This window comes from Giraffa tippelskirchi, chromosome 6, assembly GCF_054371585.1.
Source record: "Giraffa tippelskirchi isolate mGirTip1 chromosome 6, T2T-mGirTip1v1.2.pri, whole genome shotgun sequence".
Classification (NCBI taxonomy): Eukaryota; Metazoa; Chordata; class Mammalia; order Artiodactyla; family Giraffidae; genus Giraffa; species Giraffa tippelskirchi.
The window spans coordinates 54,862,511-54,884,914 of NC_137280.1; the positions used below are offsets into that span (position 1 = coordinate 54,862,511).

Below are 22,404 nucleotides of genomic sequence, written 5' to 3' on the forward strand. Positions count from 1 at the left end.
GATTAGAGGATGGCCTAGTACACAGGGAAAGTCACAGCCAGGCTCTGCTGAGATTGAAACAAGATGTGCACATTATAGAACGTTACCTTAACAACTTCTATCAATTACAGGATGGACACATTACCAGGAAACTATTTAGAACATGGCTATGTATCCATCATCCTCCACATATATTCACCTGTCTACCCACTGGCCTGTCTAATCTTCTTGCTTCTGAAAAGATTGGAGCAGCAGGCCCTAAGGAAATGGCAGGGCAGATCTGTTATTAATCAAATCATCTTACTGACAAGATGATAAAACAAGATAGTGAAACACAAAAATATTAATCTGATGGTAATATTTGTTTCATAAAACTTTGTACTACACAAACAATACATTGTTCAATATTGACATTTTCCCATTGTGACCTTCTTTTTAAAAATATTAAGGTAATCTTTATCATTTCCTTTTAATCTCTCTCTCTCCCTTTGTCTCTTAATGTCAAAAGGAAATGGTAGAGATTACCCTCATTTTCAAATATATATATAAATTTACATATATAATGTGCATGATATCTAATATACATACAATATTCAAGAGAGAGAGGACTATATGTCTTTCTTCAAATATTTGGATATTATCATACAAGCCAGAAAACTTCAGCTGATTCTATTTTCATATTGACCAAGTGTAAAATCATAAGGATTTTTTTTCCTACTCAGAGGTCAGCTTGAGAGCAAAAAAGAATTGTCTTTCCGTAAATTACCCATGATAAGTGAAGGCGAGGAAGAAAATAAGCCTTGTTCACAAATGCAGGTGTCAAGCAGTCGACATTAACCAGGAGCACCGTGACCAGCATCAACAAAGGCTATTGGAACGGTCCTTGGGTTGTGACAAAGAAGCCAGACAATCCTTCCCCAGGTGCAGGGAGCCAACTGGAGCCCTTACCTTGCAGGGCCTGCAGGCTGTGCGTCTGCACGATAATGCAGAGCTGCAGCACCAGCTGGGGGGCGCTCTCCAGGAAGGTGGCCAGTAGGTGCAGCATGCTCACGTCCGCGTACTCATACACCATCTTCCAGTAGAACCTCCACCGGTCGTTCTCCCCGCTCTGCCGACTTCGAATACCTAGGTATATCGTGTGGAAATACCTAGAAAGGAAACAAGGAGGATAAGAGACTGGAGTGATGACTGATCCTGTCTGCTCTTCTGCAAACCACAGTATCTGTGCAAGCACACACAGGAAACAACTGCCTTAGTGGCTTATCACTTAAAAGTGAAAGGGAAAGGGAAAGTTATTCGTGGTGTCCGACTCTTTGCGACCCCATGGACTATATAGCCCATGGAATTCTCCAGGCTAGAATACTGGATGGGGTAGCCTTTCCCTGCTTATCACTTAAGGCCCCAAGTTAACCCTTATTCTTAAAGGTTCACTTTGAGGAGTCATTGCAATTTTCATTCTCATTGAAGGCATCCTGTGAGTGCTAAGTCACTTCAATCATGTCCATCTCTTTGCAACCCCAAAGACCATATCCTGCCAGGCTTCTCTGTCCATGGGATTCTCCAGGCAAGAATACTGGAGTGGGTTGCCATTTCCTCCTCCAGGAGATGTTCCCAACCCAGGGATCAAACCTGTGTCTCCTCTGGCACTGGTGAGCAGGTTCTTTACCGCTAGTGCCACCTGAGAGGCCTGAAAGCATCCCACTGCCCTGCAGTATTGAAGAGGGAGGTGAAATTGAGGTATAGAAAGGATGTGCTGCTTTGAAAATCTACAAATACCCTTTCTGGTCAGTGCCTCTATGTGCTGCACAATATTCAAGAGACATGTCTCCAAGGACAGAATGCATGTCAAGTTCCAGGGTGTATATGCTTGTAAGCTCTCCTGATAGCTTTTTTTATTAAATTAAAAATTATTTATTTATTTATTATTTTTGGCCAAGCTGTGTAGCATGCAGGATCTTAGTTCCCCTACCAAAGATCAAACCTGGACCCCCTACAGTGGAAGCATGGGGTCTTCACCACTGGACCACCAGGGGAGCCCTTTCTGATACCTTTTAAAAAAATATTGACTACTGAAAATTTCAAGCCAATACAAAAGAAGAAAGAAAACCAGTGTATTGAATCCACAATAAAATTACCCCACTGCTTTAAAAATATCTTGAGTAGAATCACCAATGTGATAATGGTAAGCATTACATGTTAATTTTCCAATGTGTTTGGGAAAGTGAGAAAATGAGAACAAACTTGGCAATCCTAAAAGCCGGCGCCACTTCCTGTTAGGTGTGAGAGATGCTGTCTGTGAACAGTCATCACATTTTATTCTGACAAACTTGTATTTGTTCTTTGATAGCATGAAAAAAGAGCTTACACTAAACATATACTTTATATGTATATAATATATGTACTTATACACACATTATATATACAGATAACATGAATGTGCAAAAGATTTCAGAATTTTAAAAATTCAGAACATGCGAAAAGTTCCAAAAATGCCCATGGGAACTACATATGTAAAGACACAAAGATGAGGAAAATGCCCTGAGTTCTGATAAGCAATGCATTGGCCTGAAATGTATTTTGCACATTCACATTATGTTTTCTTAGAGTGATCTTCTCTCTTTTCTCCATTATGGAAACTTACAGTTGTGGTTTAAAACTGCTAAGAAGACCTTCTTTTTTGATCCCTGCTCCTGACTTGTGCAGACCACCAGCATGGAAGCCACCTCACTGTATGAACTTGACTGCTTCCATGTTGGTTTCTGTCCTAGCCCCCCAAGGCTGGGGCATGCCCCCCACATCACTGAAGCTGTACCATTGAGCCCTGTTTTCTGTTCATTCTGGGAGGTACCAATGTATATTACATTGAACTGGGGGAAGTCTCAAATTCTATTTCTTTTAAAAAAAAATTATTTATTTGGCTGTGCCGGGATTTAGTTGAGGCCTGCAGGATCTTTAGTTGTGGCGTGGGAACTCTTGGTTGAGACATGTGGGATCTAGCTCCCTGACCAAGGGTTGAACCCGGGCCCCCTGCATTTGGAGCATGGAGTCTTAGCCACTGGACCACCGGGGCGGTCCCTCAAATTCTATTCCTTAACAATTAGTTATTTGCATGAGATCATATCACTTTTTGCTTCCAGTTGGAAGTGCAGAACAGTTGGTATGTAACGGACATTAGCGTGCAATCTCAGGAGAGTTTTCCACTTTCTCTAAATCAGCAGTGATGGACATCAGGAGTCTTACATTCACAACATAGTCATGAGGAAAATGTCAGCCTGGACCTTTTCTCTAGTTTGTGCTCTGAAAAATGATGACAATAGAGAGGCTTTGTGATCACAACTGGTTCTCGTCCATCTTCTCTGTATGTAAGTGGTTTACGACATTTGATTATGTTATTTAATTTTTTCTTTATCTTAATTGTAGCATAATTACAAAAGTGTGATGGTTTTATGCGATACATCATCATGAATTAGCTATAAGTATACTTGTGTCCCTTCCCTCCTGAATCCCCCTCCTACTTCCCTCTCCACCCTATCCCTCCAGGTCGTCACAGAGCACCAGCTTTGGGTGTCCTGCGTCATACATCAAACTCACATTGGCTATCTATTTTGCATATGGTAATGTATATGTTTCAATGCTGTTCTCTCAAACCATCCCACCCTTTCCCTCTCCCACTGAATTCAAAAGTCTGTTCTTTACATCTGTGTCTCCTTTGCTGCCCTGCACATAGGCTCATTGGTACCATCCTTCTAAATTTCACATCTATGTGTTAATATTCTTTATCAGCTGCCAGAAGGGAAGGTTGGAAGACAAGAGGCCCAGTGAATGTGAGCAGAAATGTAGACCATGCTCACATCTGTTCCCACCTGTTCCTCATGCCAAGTGTAAGAAAAAATTGCCACAGGTGAGTGGGGGATGAAAACATTTGAATTTCAGTGTCACGTTCTTCCCCTCTGCCTCTGCCACCTCCTGTGTGGGCTGTGCTGACACCCACCTCAAGAGAGGTCGTCATGTTTGACCCGGATCATGCAATTCCACATTGCACTGCGTGGAGCGTATGGCCAGCGGTTTGATTCCAGAAAGAGCTGGTTTCATAATAATTTACTCTCTTAGGGCAGGAAATTCTGTATATGTTAACACAGAGCCCCCCACATCTATCTAAAGAGACCCCCATGGACTCTCTACTAACAGGTAATAACATCTGCTCTAGAGACGAAACATCAGCACAGAAAGCAGAGGAAGATGGGCCATGTTTGTCATTCAATTCTAACAAATGGAGACAGATGTTGGGTTGGGCAAAGAAGCTGAACTGGCATTCCATTGTATTTTTTAATCAAGTAAACTGCTTAGGGAATTGAGAAATAAATACAAAAGAATAGGCTCATAAGTTCTTATCCATAGAAACTCAGAATGACACAAAGAAGGACTTGTGTTCCGAGAAAAGTCACTGTGTTCCAGAAACAGGAGCAAAACTGTCAAGTTGACTCGTCTGTGCAGGTGTTTGGGCTTGTTTGTCTTTTAAATAGCTACCAGGCCAACAGCCTTAGAGTCACTTCCTGTGTTAAACACCTTGAGGTTTTACTTGGGCTCCAAAAAGGGAAGATGTTTTAAAACAGAAATATTCTGTAAGGAATTATAATCCCTTTGTAAGAACTAATGATGCAATGGGCTTCTCTGGTGGCTCAGTGGTAGAGAATCTGCCTGCCAGTGCAGGAGTTGTGGGTTCAATCCCTGGGTCAGGAAGATCTCCTGGAGAAGGAAGGCAACCCACTGCAGTATTCTTGCCTGGGAAATCCTGTGAACAGAGGAGCCTGGTGGGCTACAGTTCATGGGGTTGCAAACTCAGCGACTAAAAACAACAGTGATGCAGTAGACTTGAGGCTTCACATCTGGAACTGAATCCCAGGAAACTGGGGACAGCTGTGTAAGATCACTTGGCATAACAATTGGGACAGAAGAAACTTGAAAGGTGCTGAATTGCACCCTTGGTCAGAGACAAACACAATGGTGACATTAGCCTACATTGTCTACCCTTCCAGAAGTGCCCTCATGGCTGCCTTGGCACCTTCTCTCAGTGGATCTCACAGTTGCTTCCACTGTACTACCAGTGGAACCTACCAGTGAACCTACCAGTGAAGTCTGGGAATTTATGATGCTGGTCAGAGACATAGAAGTGTCGCCTTGATCCATGTGACTCCACAAGTTAGCTTTTTTTTTTTTTAACTAATTTATTTATTTGGCTGCACTGGGTCTTGGTTGTAGCACAAGGAATCTTTAGTTGTGGCAGGTGAACTCTCAGTTGCAGCATATGCGATTTAGTTCCCTGACCAAGAATTGAACCCTGGTCCCCTGCATTGGAAGTGCAGAGTCGACGTCACTGGATCACCAGGGAAATCTCCATAAGTTAGCTTTTGAGTGGTTCTTGGCAGCAGTCTACTGAGTTGACAGAGTTGAGAAGTTTGTGACTGTAAGCTACTATCCTAGTGGAATCTAGAGCCTTCATATTACTTTACAAACACATGGCTCACAGCCTGTTCCTGGAAAATGCCCCTTTGCCTGCTTGAAGACACAGACTGAGCAGTCTTGTCCTCTTGGTATATGGGCTGTCATAATTTAACTGGGAAGGATTTTCTCCCCTCTGAGTTTCAGAGCCACTTAGCTTCTGAACCAGACTTCTTTATCTGAAGGTGGAGAGAACCATCCTCCTTCATGGCTGGGTGAGTGCTAGACGAGAAGCTGTGTCCTGTGTGCGAGCTGGGTTCATGACGTACGGGCGTGTCGCTGCTCACCAAGGTTACCCGCATCCTGGGCTCATTTGCAATGTCATCTCTTTGATATTTGTCATTCAAGTGGCTTTATGTCTTTAGTCCTTCTCATTTACTTTAAGCATTTTACTCTGGCAGGTGTTCCCATCACACTGAACTTGGCCTTTGCCTGATTGAGGGCATATGAGGAAGGTCAACACTCTGCTGGGAAGCAAAGCAGTTTCTAGACCTCCTGAGTGTCAAAAGTGGGGACTGGAAGGGGCTCACTAAGGTTCTTCTTAGGATTCTGCTTTGCTATATTAATGAAAAGACAAATATTGCCCAAGAGACATAGATGACCAAGGAAGTTCATGGTAATAAAAAGATATTTATATAGGTAAGATTTAGAGAAAGCCATATTCATGGTTAAAATTTTAGCATAATTACCAAAAAGCAACATTTAAGAAGAAAACAAATTTCTAGTCTTGGTCACTGAGGATGAAGTTCATGCAGTGAACATGAGAGGGTAGTGGCTTAAACACACAGCTCTCATTCTTGCTAAGAGATGTTTCCTATAAAGCCCACTCAGAAATGTCAGTGTGTCCATCTGTTCCTCCAAGGTGGACACATTTGGAAGATGTTTGCCATCTTTGTTGTATGACTAATTTTTCTGATAGGGTCATTCTTATTAATTAGTATCTTGGGGAGCATGCTAGTAGAAGATAGAGTTTTCCTTACATCACAAAAGGACACCAGGAATTCACCAATTTTATCAACATAATCGCAGTCCTAGCAATATCTTAATTTTGTAATTTCTTCTGTTACAGATGATACAAGCACACAAACATACCTATAGAATTCCCTACCATGCCTTGCACACAGACACCCATGCATCACCCACACCCTCCACACACTATCTAATCCAATGACACAAAATCTGATCTAATGACTTTCTGAAGATGTAAATAGCATTTAAATTTTCGACTCTTTTCATCAGTATTTTCCAGGTGTAATGAGCAACCTGGACCAAAGTTGCAGACCCTTACATTACCAACTTCAGACCTAAACAAAACATGGCAAAAGTAATAAGCTTGGGAGGAAAATTCCAAATGTCCAGTGTATCAAGCCTTATACAGCTAGTATGTTAAATTATATATATCAAGCATTATATAGCTAGTTTAACCCACCGTTCAATGTGATGGAGACAGCATTTATGTTACTTGTGGGGAAATGAGATGTATAGAACATGTTTCAAATGGTTCATATTTATAAGAAACACTTCAGTCCTTAAACAATATTTGATCAAATGTTAACTACTGATATAGCTGAACAGGAAATCATTACTAGCTATGAGGATGCTATACATATATTTTCTAATGTTTCATTTTCTTTCTCTAGCTTATAGCATATTAAACAGTTTAGCTGTTACCACTGTTATTTTTACTACCTGAAAAATGCAGAGTAAAATCTGTGCATAAGAGTTATAAAGAAACAACATTAATAAAGAGTGATTCTAGCAACTTGTATTTTCTTCTGTTGTCTGGCTACACACAAAGCTTTACATTATTATATACATATATATATGTATCTGCATTCACAGTATATATGTACCATAATACACACATCTATCTATCTATCTGTCTCTCCTCATTAGTCACTGATAAGGAGCAAAATTGCATGGTTTGTCATTTTAAAATTTCTGTATTGAATATGTTAAACAACAGCTACAACCACAAAACCTTTTTTTTTTTTAACACCAGAACATCAAGTTTCTTCTGCCTCCATTATGCCAATAATAGTATTAATAAAAATGACAGTATTCTGTCCTATATTTCTATGGTGGAAAGTTGCCTAGTGGAAATTCTTTTAAAATTAGATTCTGTTTCCCATTAATCATCCCAAGGGGGGAAAATATGCATTAGGAGGGAAAGAATGCATTTGGTTTTTTGTTTGTTTGTTTTTTGTTTTGAAAGAATGCATTTGACCCAAGCCCAAAGAGGCCAGCCTAAGCCACCCTCCCTCAAGGGGAGTGGGCTGAACTGTCACCTGCAGAGCCGCCCCCTCACATGGTCTGTGGTCACACCTCCAGGGACCACAGTGCCCTGGGGACCACCTTTCACCAGGAACCACTAAGAGCTCCAGTGCACATTGTGCATCTTGAAGGCTCTTCATGGGAATTTGCAATAAGGAAAGAGATGGAGAATATCCTCCCAGAAGTCCTCCAGTGGGACAAGAACCTTGACACCTTTCTCTCATTCATCAGAGTTTTATTTCTCTCCCCTAGGTAGCACTGCCTCTCAGACTAACAAGTCTTTGGCTTTCTCTGCATGTATCTGACCCAAGAGCTGTATTTCCATCACCTCTCTTTCTCAGATAATTAGAATTAATTTGGGTTCTCAGAGGAGTCTAGTGCTCTAGTGCTATTAAGATACTAAGAGCTTCATATCATGGTACAGAGCATTTTTATACAGTATTAGCTCACACAACGTAAAATCACACCTGGTTGGCATCTTGTGTTTGGTAAAAAGTCCCTTTTGTTGATTTTATTTTTAGTCTTCTCTGCAAATAAAATTTACCTATGAGATATGGTTATTTTTGTTTCATTTAATTTTCATGCAAACCTCTCGTAAGGATACATATTACATGAAAATGTCTTCACGTATTTCCTCAAACCTGGAATAGGAAGTAATAGAACCTTGTTCTCCACCAAATAATTGTCCTTGAAATGGGCAGTGCAGCCAAGGCCCCTTGGGCTACTGGTAAGTTCAGGAGAAATAGATAGGAAAGTTACTGACCTTGAAAGGAAGGTCCCTTATTCTTTTCACCCTCATAGCAACTGGTTCTGGAGAAGGAAATGGCAACCCACTCCAGTATTCTTGCCTAGAGAATTGTGTGGACACAGGAGCCTGGTGGGCTGCTGTCCATAGGGTCGCACAGAGTCAGACATGACTAAAGCGACTTAGCAGCAGCAGCAGCAGCAACTGGTTCTCAGCCCTCAGAGATAACAAAAGGAGCATTTCTCCCCCAATTACCCTCTTTAGAGTCCCAATATACTAATTCTTCATAGCAAAATCAGTGTTCTTATATTTTAATGGTAAATATGTATTAAAATGGAGAAGAGTGGCTTGGAGCAAATATAGCAGTGACTACTATTTGACACGATACTGACGTGGTACAACTTAAATTCATGTCATCAAAAGATTAAGAAACTACTAGCAAAAATTGTTGTTGCTATTTACTTGTTATGTTATGTCCAACTCTTTGTGACCCTGTGGACTGTAGCCTGCCGTGCTCCTCTGTCCATGGGATTCTCCAGGCAAGAATACTAGAGTGGGTTGCCATTTCCTTCTCCAGGGATCTTGCCAACCCAGGAATCAAACCCTTGTCGCCTGCATTTCAGGAGGATTCTTTACTTCTGAGCCACCAGGGAAGCCTTACATACAAACAGTTGGAATACATTAAAGAAATTATTAACTATGTTTAAAAAAACAGATTAATAGCATGCTTGTTCTTATTACCCAGGAAATAGCAATTGTGATAGAATCAGAACCTTTATCCTCAGCCCTGTTGAACTGACTGATTTTATGACAAATGAGGAAAGTGTATGCCTGAGTGTAATGTTTTATTCTTTTAAAAAGACGAGATACTGCCTTGTAGCTTTGTAATCCCTTCACTGGAACAGACTTCCGGCCGTTTACAATTTTAAAAGTTGGCTGAAAACTCCATAGGCCTGGGGCATCTGACCCATCACATCCATTGGGGGATCAAGTGGGGAAGGAAGAGAGAAGGAGCAGTGGTCCAGGGGCACAGTGTTACAGTCCCAGTGGGCTGGGGGCCTGCCTGTGGGATCTCCAAGCTGATGCGCATTGCAGGGCTAGCTTTCACCAGCACAATTCGATTCTTAGAGTTTTTCTGGTCCAGACACAATCATTTTGCCTTCTCTTTAAGAAACCTTATTACTGTTCATATTATCACCTTATTATAATTTAATTATTTATTTATTCATTCATTCTAGGGGAAGAAGAGATTCAAGTTTGTATCTCTCCAGAATCCTGGCAAAATTAGCTGACTGATGTGAAGTGCTGGAATGCAAAAGTAGGAAGTCAAGAAACACCTGGCGTAACAGGCAAGTTTGGCCTTGGAGTACAGAATGAAGCAGGGCAAAGGCTAATAGAGTTTTGCCAAGAGAACGCACTGGTAATAGCAAACACCCTATTCCAACAACACAAGAGAAGACTCTACACGTGGACATCACCAGATGGTCAACACCGAAATCAGATTGATTATATTCTTTGCAGCCAAAGATGGAGAAGCTCTATACAGTCAGCAAAAACAAGACCGGGAGCAGACTGTGGCTCAGATCACGAACTGCTTATTGCCAAATTCAGACTTAAATTGAAGAAAGTAGGGAAAACCACTAGACCATTCAGGTATGACCTAGATCAAATCCCTTATGAGTATACAGTGGAAGTGACAAATAGATTTAAGGGACTAGACCTGATAGACAGAGTGCCTGATGAACTATGGACAGAGGTTCGTGACATTGTACAGGAGACAGGGATCAAGAAAATCCCCAAGGAAAAGAAATGCAAAAAAGCAAAATGGCTGTCTGAGGAGGCCTTACAGATAGCTGGGAAGAGAAGAGAAGCGAAAAGCAAAGGAGAAATGGAAAGATATTCCCATCTCAATGCAGAGTTTCAAAGAATAGCAAGGAGAGATAAGAAAGCCTTCCTCAGCGATCAGTGCAAAGAAATAGAGGAAAACAACAGATTGGGAAAGACTAGAGATCTCTTCAAGAAAATTAGAGATACCAAAGGAACATTTCATGCAAAGATAGGCTCGATAAAGGACAGAAATGGTATGGACCTAACAGAGGCAGAAGATATTAAGAAGAGGGGGCAAGAATACACAGAAGAACTGTACAAAAAAGATCTTCATGACCCAGATAATCATGATGGTGTGATCACTCACCTAGAGCCAGACATCCTGGAATGTGAAGTCAAGTGGGCCTTAGAAAGCATCACTAAGAACAAAGCTAGTGGAGGTGATGGAATTCCAGTTGAGCTATTTCAAATCCTCAGAGGTGATGCTGTGAAAGTGCTGCACTCTATATGCCAGCAAATTTGGAAAACTCAGCAGTGGCCACAGGACTGGAAAAGGTCAGTTTTCGTTCCAATCCCAAAGAAAGGCAATGCCAAAGAATGCTCAAACTACCGCACAATTGCACTCATCTCACATGCTAATAAAATAATGCTCAAAATTCTCCAAGCCAGGCTTCAGCAACACGTGAACCGTGAACTTCCAGATGTTCAAGCTGGATTTAGAAAAGGCAGAGGAACCAGAGATCAAATTGCCAATATCCGCTGGATCATCGAAAAAGCAAGAGAGTTCCAGAAAAACGTCTATTTCTGCTTTATTGACTATGCCAAAGCCTTTGACTGTGTGGATCACAATAAACTGTGGAAAATTCTGAAAGAGATGGGAATACCAGACCATCTGACCTGTCTCTTGAGAAACCTGTATGCAGGTCAGGAAGCAACAGTTAGAACTGGACATGGAACAACAGACCGGTTCCAAATAGGAAAAGGAGTATGTCAAGGCTGTATATTGTGACCCTGCTTATTTAACTTCTATGCAGAGTACATCATGAGAAACGCTGGGCTGGAAGAAACACAAGCTGGAATCAAGATTGCCGGGAGAAATATCAATAACCTCAGATATGCGGATGACACCACCCTTATGGCAGAGAGTGAAGAAGAACTAAAGAGCCTCTTGATAAAGGTGAAGGAGGAGAGTGAAAAAGTTGGCTTAAAGCTCAACGTTCAGAAAACTAAGATCATGGCCTCTGGTACCATCACTCCATGGGAAATAGATGGGAAACAGTGGAAACAGTGTCAGACTTTATTTTTTTGGGCTCCAGAATCACTGCTGGTGGTGACTGCAGCCATGAAATTAAAAGACGCTTACTCCTTGGAAGGAAGGTTATGGCCAACCTAGATAGCATATTTAAAAGCAGAGACATTACTTTGCCAACAAAGACCCGTCTAGTCAAGGCTATGGTTTTTCCAGTGGTTATGTATGGATGTGAGAGTTGGACGGTGAAGAAAGCTGAGTGCTGCAGAATTGATGCTTTTGAACTGTGGTGTTGGAGAAGACTCTTGAGAGTCCCTTGGACTGCAAGGAGATCCAATCAATCCATCCTAAAAGAGATCAATCCTGGGTGTTCATTGGAAGGTCTTATGTTGAAGCTGAAACTCCAATACTTTGGCCACCTCATGCGAAGGGTTGACTCATTGGAAAAGACCCTAATGCTGGGTAGGATTGGGGGCGGGAGGAGAAGGGGACGACAGAGGATGAGATGGTTGGATGGCATCACCGACTCGATGAACATGGGTTTGGGTAGACCCTGGGAGTTGGTGATGGACAGGGAGGCCTGGTGTGCTGCAATTCATGGGGTCACAAAGAGTCGGACACGACTGAGCGACTGAACTGAACTGATGTGAAGTGGTGACAGGCTTTATTTTCTTGGGCTCCAAAATCACTGCAGATGGTAGCTGCAGCCATGAAATTAAAAGACACTTGCCCCTTGGAAGAAAAGCTATGACAAACCTAGAGAGCATATTAAAAAGCAGAGACATTACTTTGCCCACAAAGGTCCATCTAGCCAAAACTATGGTTTTTCCAGTAGTCATGTATGGATGTGAGAGTTGGACCATAAAGAAAGCTGAGCACCGAAGAATTGATGCTTTTGGATTATGGTGTTGAGAAGACTTTTGAGAGTCCTGTGGACTACAAGGAGATCCAACCAGTCAATCCTAAAGGAGATCAGTCCTGGGTGTTCATTGGAAGGACTGATGTTGAAGCTGAAACTCCAATACTTTGGCCACCTGATGCAAAGAACTGACTCATTGGATAAGACCCTGATGCTGGGAAAGATTGAAGGCAGTAGGAGAAGGGGACGACAGAGGATGAGATGGTTGGATGGCATCACTGACTCAATGGACATGAGTTTGAGCAGGCTCTGGGAGTTGGTGATGGACAGGGAAGCCTGGTGTGCTGCGGTACATGGGGCTGCAAAGAGTCAGACATGACTGAATGACTGAACTGAACTGATAGGAAAAGCCAACTCACTAAAAAGACCCTGGTACTGGGAAAGATTGAGGGTAGGAGGAGAAGGGGGCAACAGAGGATGAGATGGTTGGATGGCATCATCACCTCAATGAACATGAGTCTGATCATACTCAGGGAGATAGTGAAGGACAGGGACACCTGGCATGCTGCAGTCCATGGGCTTGCAAAGAGTTGGACACAACTTAATGACTGAACAACAGTAACGACAAAACAGTTCTGTAGAAAGATGGGGGACCGAAGGGCTGTAGGTCTGCATACATTGGGTATAAAATACTTCATTCCTGTATATAGGAGAACCTCATGGTGAGCGGCATACCCTTCCCTTTGTCAGGCAGCCTCACTCTCCATGGAGCCATCAGCTGTATCTTATACAGGCAGATGCTGAGAAGAGAACACTGAATGTTCTCACGTTCCAAGCCTACATTGGCTGATTGAGTCTAGAGTTTATCCCAGTTTCACCCTGAGCACCTGATTTCTGATAGCAGAGAGCTAGAAGTCTCCTCGGGCCAGAGTGTTGTAGTCTGTGACATGAGCTCAGCAGGAGGAGAGCAGGGAGGTTTCCTGTGCTGACAGTGAGCGTTTGTTCTGAGCCTGGAATGTTCCCTCCAAGAGGCTCATGGAGATGAGTGAGGACAGGAGAAGAGCCTTCTCCATCATCACAGAGATGGTTATTTCCTTATGCTATTTGCTCAGCCATCAGTGTTCTCAACTGTGTTTAATAACCCAGAGAAAATTGTCATACCACAATTGACTGCAAAAATTTAGTGAATAGGATGTAAACAAACAGTGTGCTAAAGATAACAGGGGCTGGTCCTCCATCTAGGGAGTCAATAATATATAGAGTCCTATTTGGGGTTTCCAGGTGGTGCTAGTGGCAAGGAACCTGTCCACCAATGCACAAGACATAAGAAACATTGGTCCGATCCCTGGGTCTGAAAGATCCCCTGGAGAAGGAAGTGGCAATCCACTCCAGTATTCTTGCCTGGAGAATCCCATGGACAAAGAAGCTTGGAGAGGTACAGTCCATAGTGTTGGAAAAAGTCCCATCTGGGAAAACCCCAGTCAAAGCTTCCATGACCATCTACCAAGCTAGTAACTACAGGGATGGTGCCCTAGGAAGTGAAAGTGTTAGCCACTCAGTCATGTCTGACTCTTTGCAACCCCATGGACTGTACCTCTATCCATGGAATTCTCCAGGCAAGAATACTGGAGTGGGTTGCCCTGCTCTCATTCAGGGGATCTTCCCAATCCAGGGACTGAACCTATGTCTCTTACGTCTCCTACATTGGCAGGTGGGTTCTTTACCACTAGACCACTTGAGAAACCCATTCTGGGTCCTAACATGGAGCCATCTGCTTGTCAACAGCTGCATGAGATAGTTCAATTATCATTTAACTTTGTCACAAGCATGAAAGTGCTTGAAAGTGTTGAAGAGGGATTCCCTTGACACTCCACGGCTGCCATGTGCCCTGGCTCCCAGCCTCTGTCTAACTTTATTCAAGCTGTTGCTGTTCGTTGACCTAATATAGGGCTAACAGGATGCAGCCTTATTGGAGCTGCAGTCATTTCTCCTAATTTTTGCCCCAGGACCTCCCATTCTTGGGACCACCCTTAACCACAAGGATCAGAGGGGTCACTGGATCAGAACTCCCCTCTCGCCTCCCCCAGGGGTGTCCAGCCCATCACCCATTATGGAGATCATCTCAACAGTGCACCTTGGGCTATGGTCCCTCCTTTCTTGTCTTCTCTTCCCTGGAACCATCTCCCCAGTAAACCACATGCCCCCTGGCTCTTGTCTCAGACTATGCTTTCTGGTGAATCCAGGCAGAGATGTTGCCTTTATATTAAGATGCCATCAGGGAACATAGAGCTTTATTTATCTCCTCAAGGATTGTGCAGGAGGAGGAACTAGGTAGATGAAAGTTGTCCAAATTCAAGATGCATATTCAAAAACAAAATTTGGGAGAGCAATTAGCATTTTTAAAAATGCTAGCATTTTTTTAAAATTAGCTTTCTTTCTTTTTTTTTTTTTTTTGCATTTTTAAGAGCAGCTCTCTCTAAGGTTCACATGACTTGCTATTTTCATGGTGCCTAACAAAGTTCTTACATTTTTAACTTATTGCTCCATTAAGTTTGTCATACAGGGCATGCCAAACCAGCCTGTTTGTGTAATCGGTTTTTGTTTCCAGCCAGCTCAGGCAAGAGACAAAACGGAAGACATGCTGTTTGTAACGAAAGGAAGACACTTCCTATTGAATATGGCAGCAGGGTAACCAAGTGTCACATGGTTGACTTTCTTATAACACAGTGAGGAAAGTCCTGCCTTTCCTGTCAAGAATAAGAATGCTACTTATCCTATTCTCAGAAGGATCACAACATTTGGAGATGAGAAAAGCTAGCAGAGAGTCTTGTTTTAGAAAAATTCCCTCCCAGGTATTTCAGTGTTGTTTCTAGACCATGTGAACTTTCAGAGTCTCTCTCTTCATGTCCACCTAGCTATTTAAAAACCCATTATTTTAACATCACCCTTCTCACCACATACAAATTGTCTCTCCCACTCCTTCCCTAACTCCCTCTCTTGCTTTCCCTAGTTTTTGTCTTTTCTCCATGTCATCATTTTATACGAAGTGTTCTTCCTAGATGTTTTGAACAAAGAGTGAGAAAATACGGTCTGATTATTTCTGAGCAACCTTCATTACACCTTTAAGGGCTGCAATCACTGGTCGAGATGTGGCCTTGATTCATAAAATATCATAAAGGAATATTAAATTACATGTAAGCTCACTTTAGGTGAAAGAGGAGCATGAATAAAATACAGAAACTAGTGAAATAAAAAATGTGATTTGATTAACAGAGCATCTTAACTCAAGAGCCCAGTTTGGGTTCCAGAAATCTCCATGTGGACATTTCTAGGAACTATCATTTCTTTTCTATTGAAAGATGCACCCTGGTGGGAAGAGACATTAAGGCTCTTTCAAGACTGTACTGGCCCCCCCATCTGTTATTTCCACTGCCTACTGATGGCAGTTGATTCCACTTTGGGGGAAGAGCTAGGTAAGATATAACTTCATCTTTAACTTCATACAGAAATATTTTAGACCTGAATATAAAGCCCCTGGTGGCTCAGATGGTAAAGAATCTGTCTGCAATGCAGGAGACCCAGGTTCTATCCTTGTGTCAGGAAGAGTCCCTGGAGAAGGAAATGGCAACCCACTTTAGTATTTTTTGCCTGGAGAATTCCATGGACAGAGGAGCCTGTTGGGTTACTGTCCATGGGGTTGCAGAGTCAGACATGACTGACTGACTAATACTTTCACTTATTTATAAAGCATAATGGTTAAAGTATGTATTCATGAAATATCAACATTTCTACCAGAATAGAGTTGCAAATTTAGGACTGTTTGCTTTATAGAGTTCGGCTATGAAATAGATATGCTCACAAGTTTACTTGTTTAATAATAGAATGAATGGTTCATTGTGAACCTATATACATGTCACTATGCTAGTCCCTGAGAGATCCAGAAATGACTCATAAATAGTTCTTGACTTCATGGTGTGTATAATCTAGTAACAGAGAACTGTAATGTCACCCCTTAAAATTATAAGTCAAATATTTATATATACTCTGAAATATCTTTCTCCCTCACCTACAGGTCCCTGTGTCTTTCTTCACATAGGCAACCATGAAAATGTGTTTAATATGCATTCCTTCAATTGGTAGTTGTTCTTAAAAAAAACTTTTCACTTAGAAATAATTTTAGACTCACGTAGAAGTTGAAAAAAAATCGTACATAGTTCCCAAGGGAACTTCCCCCAGATTCCCCCAATGATAACATCTTACATAATAGTATTAAAATTATCAATCAAAATAATGACATTGACCCGGGAGCAATACTGTTAACCAAGCTACACACTTTATTTTGAATGTCACCGGTTTTAACAAGCACATTATTTTTGTTTTTTTGGTGTGTAGCTCCATTACATTTTATCACACAGGTAGATTCATTAAACTGTCACCATAATCTAGATAGTGAAGTGAAGTCGCTCAGTCATGTCCGATTCTTTGCGACCCCACGGACTGTAGCCTACCAGGCTCCTCAGTCCATGGAATTTTCCAGCCAAGAGTACTGGAGTGGGTTGCCATTCCCTTCTCCAGGGGATCATCCTAACCCAGGGATCGAACTTGGGTCTCCCGCATTGCAGACAGATGCTTTACCGTCTGAGTCACCAGGGGTCAAGATGAAGTTATGCTAAATAAACTCCTTGTGGTTTCCATTTATAGTTAAACTCAACCCTCACCCTAACCCTGGCCATTATCAGTCTGTTCTCCATCACTGTACTTTTGACATATCGAAAATATTATACAAACAGATTTATACAGTGTTTAATATTTGGAGATTAGGTTTTCTTCACTCGACTTGAGACTCATCTAAGTTGTTGCCTGTGTTAATCATTTCTCTTTATTGCTGAGTACTATTCCATTGTATGGATGGATGTACCATAGTTTGGGCCAGTTTCTGTAGTGTAGCGGTTATCATGTTCATCTCACACAGCTTGTTTATCATTTTACCCTTTGAAGGACATTTGGGTTGTCTCTATGTTTTGATGATTATAAATATAACTGTTGTGAATATTCAAATGCACAATTTTGTGTGAATGTATGCTTCCTTTTTCTAGAATAAATAGCTATAAGTGTGATTGCTGGGTTGCATGGTGAATGTATATGTGACATTCTAAGAAACTGATATTCGTTTTATCTTTGATCTATTAGCATGCATTTGTTTATTAAATGGCATTGTATTAAAAATATTTTACTTTTTTTTTCATCCAGTGCCATGTTTTTAAGATCCAAGTGTGCATGTGCATGTGCTCAGTCACTCAGTTGTGTCCAAATTCTTCGTCACCCCATGGACTGTAGCCCACCAGGCTCCCCTGTCAATGGAATTTTCCAGGCAAGAATACTGGAGTAGGTTGCCATGCCCTTCTCAAGGGGATCTTCCCGACCTAGGAATCGAACTCACATCTCTTGCATCTCCTCCATTGGCAGGCATATTCTTTATCACTGCACCACCTGGGAAGCCCCATTTTAAGATCCATAGGTATTGTCATATGTACATCTAATTCACATATAGTCCCTTAATTCCTGCATAGTATTGCAAGGAACTCTTTATTTCAAAGAATCCTACAATTAGTCATTTTGTAAAGCAAGTAATTCTTTGGAAATGTGTCTATCCCACAAAGAGTTTGTTTAATGGATTTAGGTTTCTACCTTTTAGGTTTTCTAGTATAATGTGTAGCTTTGGTGCTTTTGGATTTGCTTCATGTTTTTACACGTCATCAGGTACTAACAGCAGCTGTCTATGTTCAGAAGATGCCTGGGTACCCACAGCTCAAGGATGTGGAGGTAAAGAGTTCAGGAAGTTTAGGATCTTGGTAGAAAGCTTTAAGGGAGTATACCCTCATTACTGCTGGATTTAGTCACTTTGGATAGAAAAAGCAACCCTTCAAATGTATCACGTTAAGAGGATTTAAATAGCTTTTAATGCACTGTGGACCCTAATATTTATTTTTATAGAACAGTACATCTCTCCCAAGTTTCTACCCTGAGAGAATTCAGTACTAATGAAAATGATAATTGAGTGCTTATCATGTGCCAGATACCCTATGGGCATTTTCTTATTTAATCCTCGTTTTTTGCCTCTGAGGTAAAGGCAATGATTTCCCTCATTTTTCAGGTGAGGAAACTGGATCTTAGTGAGATTGGTAACTGGAGAGAAGTAATACAACTACTAAGTGGCGCGGCTCTACATTAGCATAGTCTGGACATTGCCTAGCTACACAGCCTCATTTATCTTTGTGACAGGTCCTAGGAAAAGAGACATATTATATGCCAATTAAAAAGCCACCAATAATGTCTGCTCTGGGTCAAAGATAATAATGATGGTGATGATGGTAATTATATATGATTTATAACCATACCCAATTCATAAAGCTCTTTTGCATATATTCTTTCACTCCATCCTGAAATGAACTCTGGGTATTAGTTATTTTTCCCATTTTCCAGATTGAGCCTGAGGCTTGGCGGGGTTAAATGAAAACCAGGAAGCGGCAGAGCTCACATTTAAACCAAACTTCTGTACTCTATGGCTAGTATCTGTCATTACATCACGTTGCCTCATGGAATGTCTTTTGATAGTTGAAAGTGGGTCAGACATGTCAATACAAAGCTACAGTCTGAATGATAAAATAAGATGATTTATTTTTATGAGTGGACTGATGAAAGCCTTATCATTTTATAGTCACCTTTTACAGGGAACTTTGGGAACCTTTAATGCATCTCAGAGAAAGAGCTAGGGAGAGTGTAAAAAGTCTAAAAAGCATACTAGGAAACAGAAATTAAATCTTTAGAATCCCTAATCATTAAGTTCAGATATGTTAAGTGCAATCATATTTTCTTTCATTTAGTGTACTATTTCATTGCTTAAATTTGGTCCACGAAGAATACGTGGACTCTATGGGCCCAGTTTTGTGTGGCTTCCCCAGTGACTCACACAGTAGAGAAGTGGCCTGCAATGCAGGAGATGCAGGTTTGATTCCTGGATTGAGAAGATCCCTTGGAGAAGGGAATGGCAATCCACTCCAGTATTCTTGCCTGGAAAATCCCATGGACAGAGGAGCCTGGCTGTCGGCAGTCCAGGGAGTCGCAAAGAGTCAGACACAACTTAGTGACTAAACAACAATAGCAACAGTCATCACATAATACCAGCATTTTGATTGCAAAGCTGTATCCCATTTTCTGAGACTAGAATTATCATGAGAATCTGGCGATTGACATCTTATTTGTTCTGGCTGAAAGGTCAGGCAGACTACTTTCCCTCGTGTAAAATGTCATAAAAGTCGAGGTTATTGTAGAGAACATTTGTTTTTACTATGATATTTTGCTGAGTTCTATGTCAAATATTGTTTTTAATGACTAAAGAATGTTAATAAAGTTTGAGTCAATCACTAAAAAAATATGGTGCTACACTTCTATTGACTAAAGGACACAAATACTATTTGACCGCAAGGTCTCATTCGAGAATGACTTTGGCAAAGTACACCCTAGAAGCAATATAAACTTATAAAGATTGTAATTATCATGTGGTTGAGGGGCTTGCTTTAACTCTAGTTTAACTTCTGTGTCATCTCCAGCAATGAATTAATAATATTGTTAGTTAGAAATTAAAGAGAACACTCCCTTAAACATAGTGCTTGAGCAGTTTGTATACTTTATTTAATTGTTTATTTTTGGCTGCACTGAGTCTTTGTTGCTGAGCAGGCTTTTTCTCTAGTTGAGGCAAGCAGGAGTTACTCTCTAGTAGCAATGGGAAGGCTTCTCATCTCAGTGGCTTCTCTTGTTGCAGAACAGGAGCTCTAGGGCACCTGGACCTCAGTAGTTGCAGTGCATGGGCTCAGTCATTGTATCTCAAGGGCCCTAGAGTGTGGGTGGCTCGTGGGCTTTGGTTGCTCCACTGCATGTGGGATCTTCCTGGACCAGGGGTTGAACCTGTGTCTCCTGAATTGGCAGGTGGATTCTTAGCCACTGGACTACCAGGGAAGTCCCCAGTTTGTGTACTTTAAAGGCACTGATTTTCCCTCATCATCTTGATCTGGTGAGAATATAATGTGGTCTTCTAAGCAAGAAATGGATTTCAAGCATACATTGAAAACATTTAATTTTTATAACTGGGGAGAAATCCAGCACTTTCAATAAAAGGGCCCTGACCCAAAGGCCAAATTGACCAAACTGTGATGTATATCAGGGCTTTTGTTGTTGCCCTGTACCCCTACATTGGTGCCAGCTGACTTCATTCTGTGGTTTCTGCACAAGGCAGTCAAACCCTTTCATCTAGAAATGATCTGATGTGCTTCCTATATACCTTGCATGCATGTGTGCTAAGTCGCTTGGTTGACCCCATGGACTGTAGCCTGCCAGACTCCTCTGTCTATGGGATTTCCCAGACAAGAATTCTGGAGTGGGTAGCAATTTCCTTCTCTGGGGGATCTTCCCGACCCAGGAATCGAACCCACATCTCCTGCATTGGCAGGCGGAGCCACCAGGGAAGCTCAACATAATTAATATACTTGAATTTAAAATCCAAATAAAGCCCTTCTACTTCCGTGAAAAGAAGCCCACCCACTGTGAGTTTTCATAGCACTTGTGCAAAAAAGCAGAGCAATCCTCTTTCCTCTCTCCTTTCCCAAAACAACCGGCCTCCACTGATCAGAGCAGCATGTTGGTTGGGGAACCCTTGGCTGTTTTTTGAGGTTACAGTGAGTGACCTAATTTATACTGAACTCCAGTCTCTTTCCTCATCCTGGATAGTTAGCTAAGGGCTAGGTAAGAACATCCATTCTTGCAAATTACCAGGGCAACTTCTGAGTCCAAAGGTGAAGTGCTGAGGTTATACAAAAGTCAAGTAACTGATTTTGCTTTTATTTTCCTCACTAAAAATAGTCATTGTTTGAGCCAACCAGTTAGCTCTGTTGCTTTGCATCGTTAAGGCACTCTTTTTCAAAGCCTGTTTGTCAGATCAATATAGAATAACTTGGACTGCTTAGCCTGCTATAACCCATGGCAGTGCACTGGCTGCAGGCTTCTGAAGCCCTCTTGTTCTGCAAAGACTGCACAAGATTAGATACAGAAATGAGAGTGGGCAGAGGGAGAAACCAGTTTCACTTCATAGTAAGTGCTGTTAAGGCTCATCTTTATTTTATTCTTCAACCATTGCTGCCTCCTTTGTGATCACACTTCTTTGCTGAGAGATATCAATTATGGGTCATGCAATCAAATAGACATGAATTTCATCTCTACAACTGCCTAACTGGGAACACTCAGGAGACCACTGCATCTTTCCAAGTAACTTTTCATTATCTCTAAGATAAGAATTAATTACTGACTTTCTAAGATTGTAAAGAGTAAGAGATGAAAATAACTTTAGCCTAGTGTGAGTCCTTAATGCGTCACTGTATTATGTATTGTGTGTGTGTGTGTATGTTCAGTCACTCAGTTGTGTCTGACTCTGCAACTCCTCAGACTGTAGCCCACCAGGCTCCTCTGTCCATGGGATTTTCCAGGCAAGAATACTGGAGCAGACTGCCATTTCCTTCTCCAGGGAATCTTCTCAGCCCAGGGATTGAACCCTCATCTTGAGCGTCTCCTGCATTGCAGGCAGATTCTTTACTGCTGAGCCACCTGGAAAGCCCATTGCATTATATCATGAGTATTTCACAGCACTTTCCACAAATCCCTTGAGGTTCACAGATAAGTGTGCTATGTAGTTTTCTCCAGTAGACTGCAAGCTCCTTAAGAGAAGGGATCATGACTTACTCATCTCTGTAGGCCACCATTGACTATTACAGCTTCTTGTCCACGAATTAATGTAAATTGGAAAATGATTATTTTCATATTTTTATTCTTACAATAGAACAGTCCTTAGGAGCATCACAAATGACTTCAGTGTACTAACCTGCAAGCACCAAAAGAGTGATGTATTTGATATGGGAAAAGAAT

At 41.5% G+C, this 22,404-nt stretch overlaps 1 protein-coding gene across 1 annotated transcript in view; it reads right to left on the reverse strand.

Annotated features, from left to right (window-relative positions):
- XKR4 (XK related 4) overlaps window positions 1-22,404 on the reverse strand; it is a 299,743-nt gene that overhangs the window by 108,890 nt on the left and 168,449 nt on the right. The window contains exon 2 of the mRNA XM_081505109.1: window positions 928-1,127. Within this exon, the coding sequence (XP_081361235.1) occupies window positions 928-1,127 (200 nt within the window). The remainder of the gene's footprint in view (window positions 1-927; window positions 1,128-22,404) is intronic.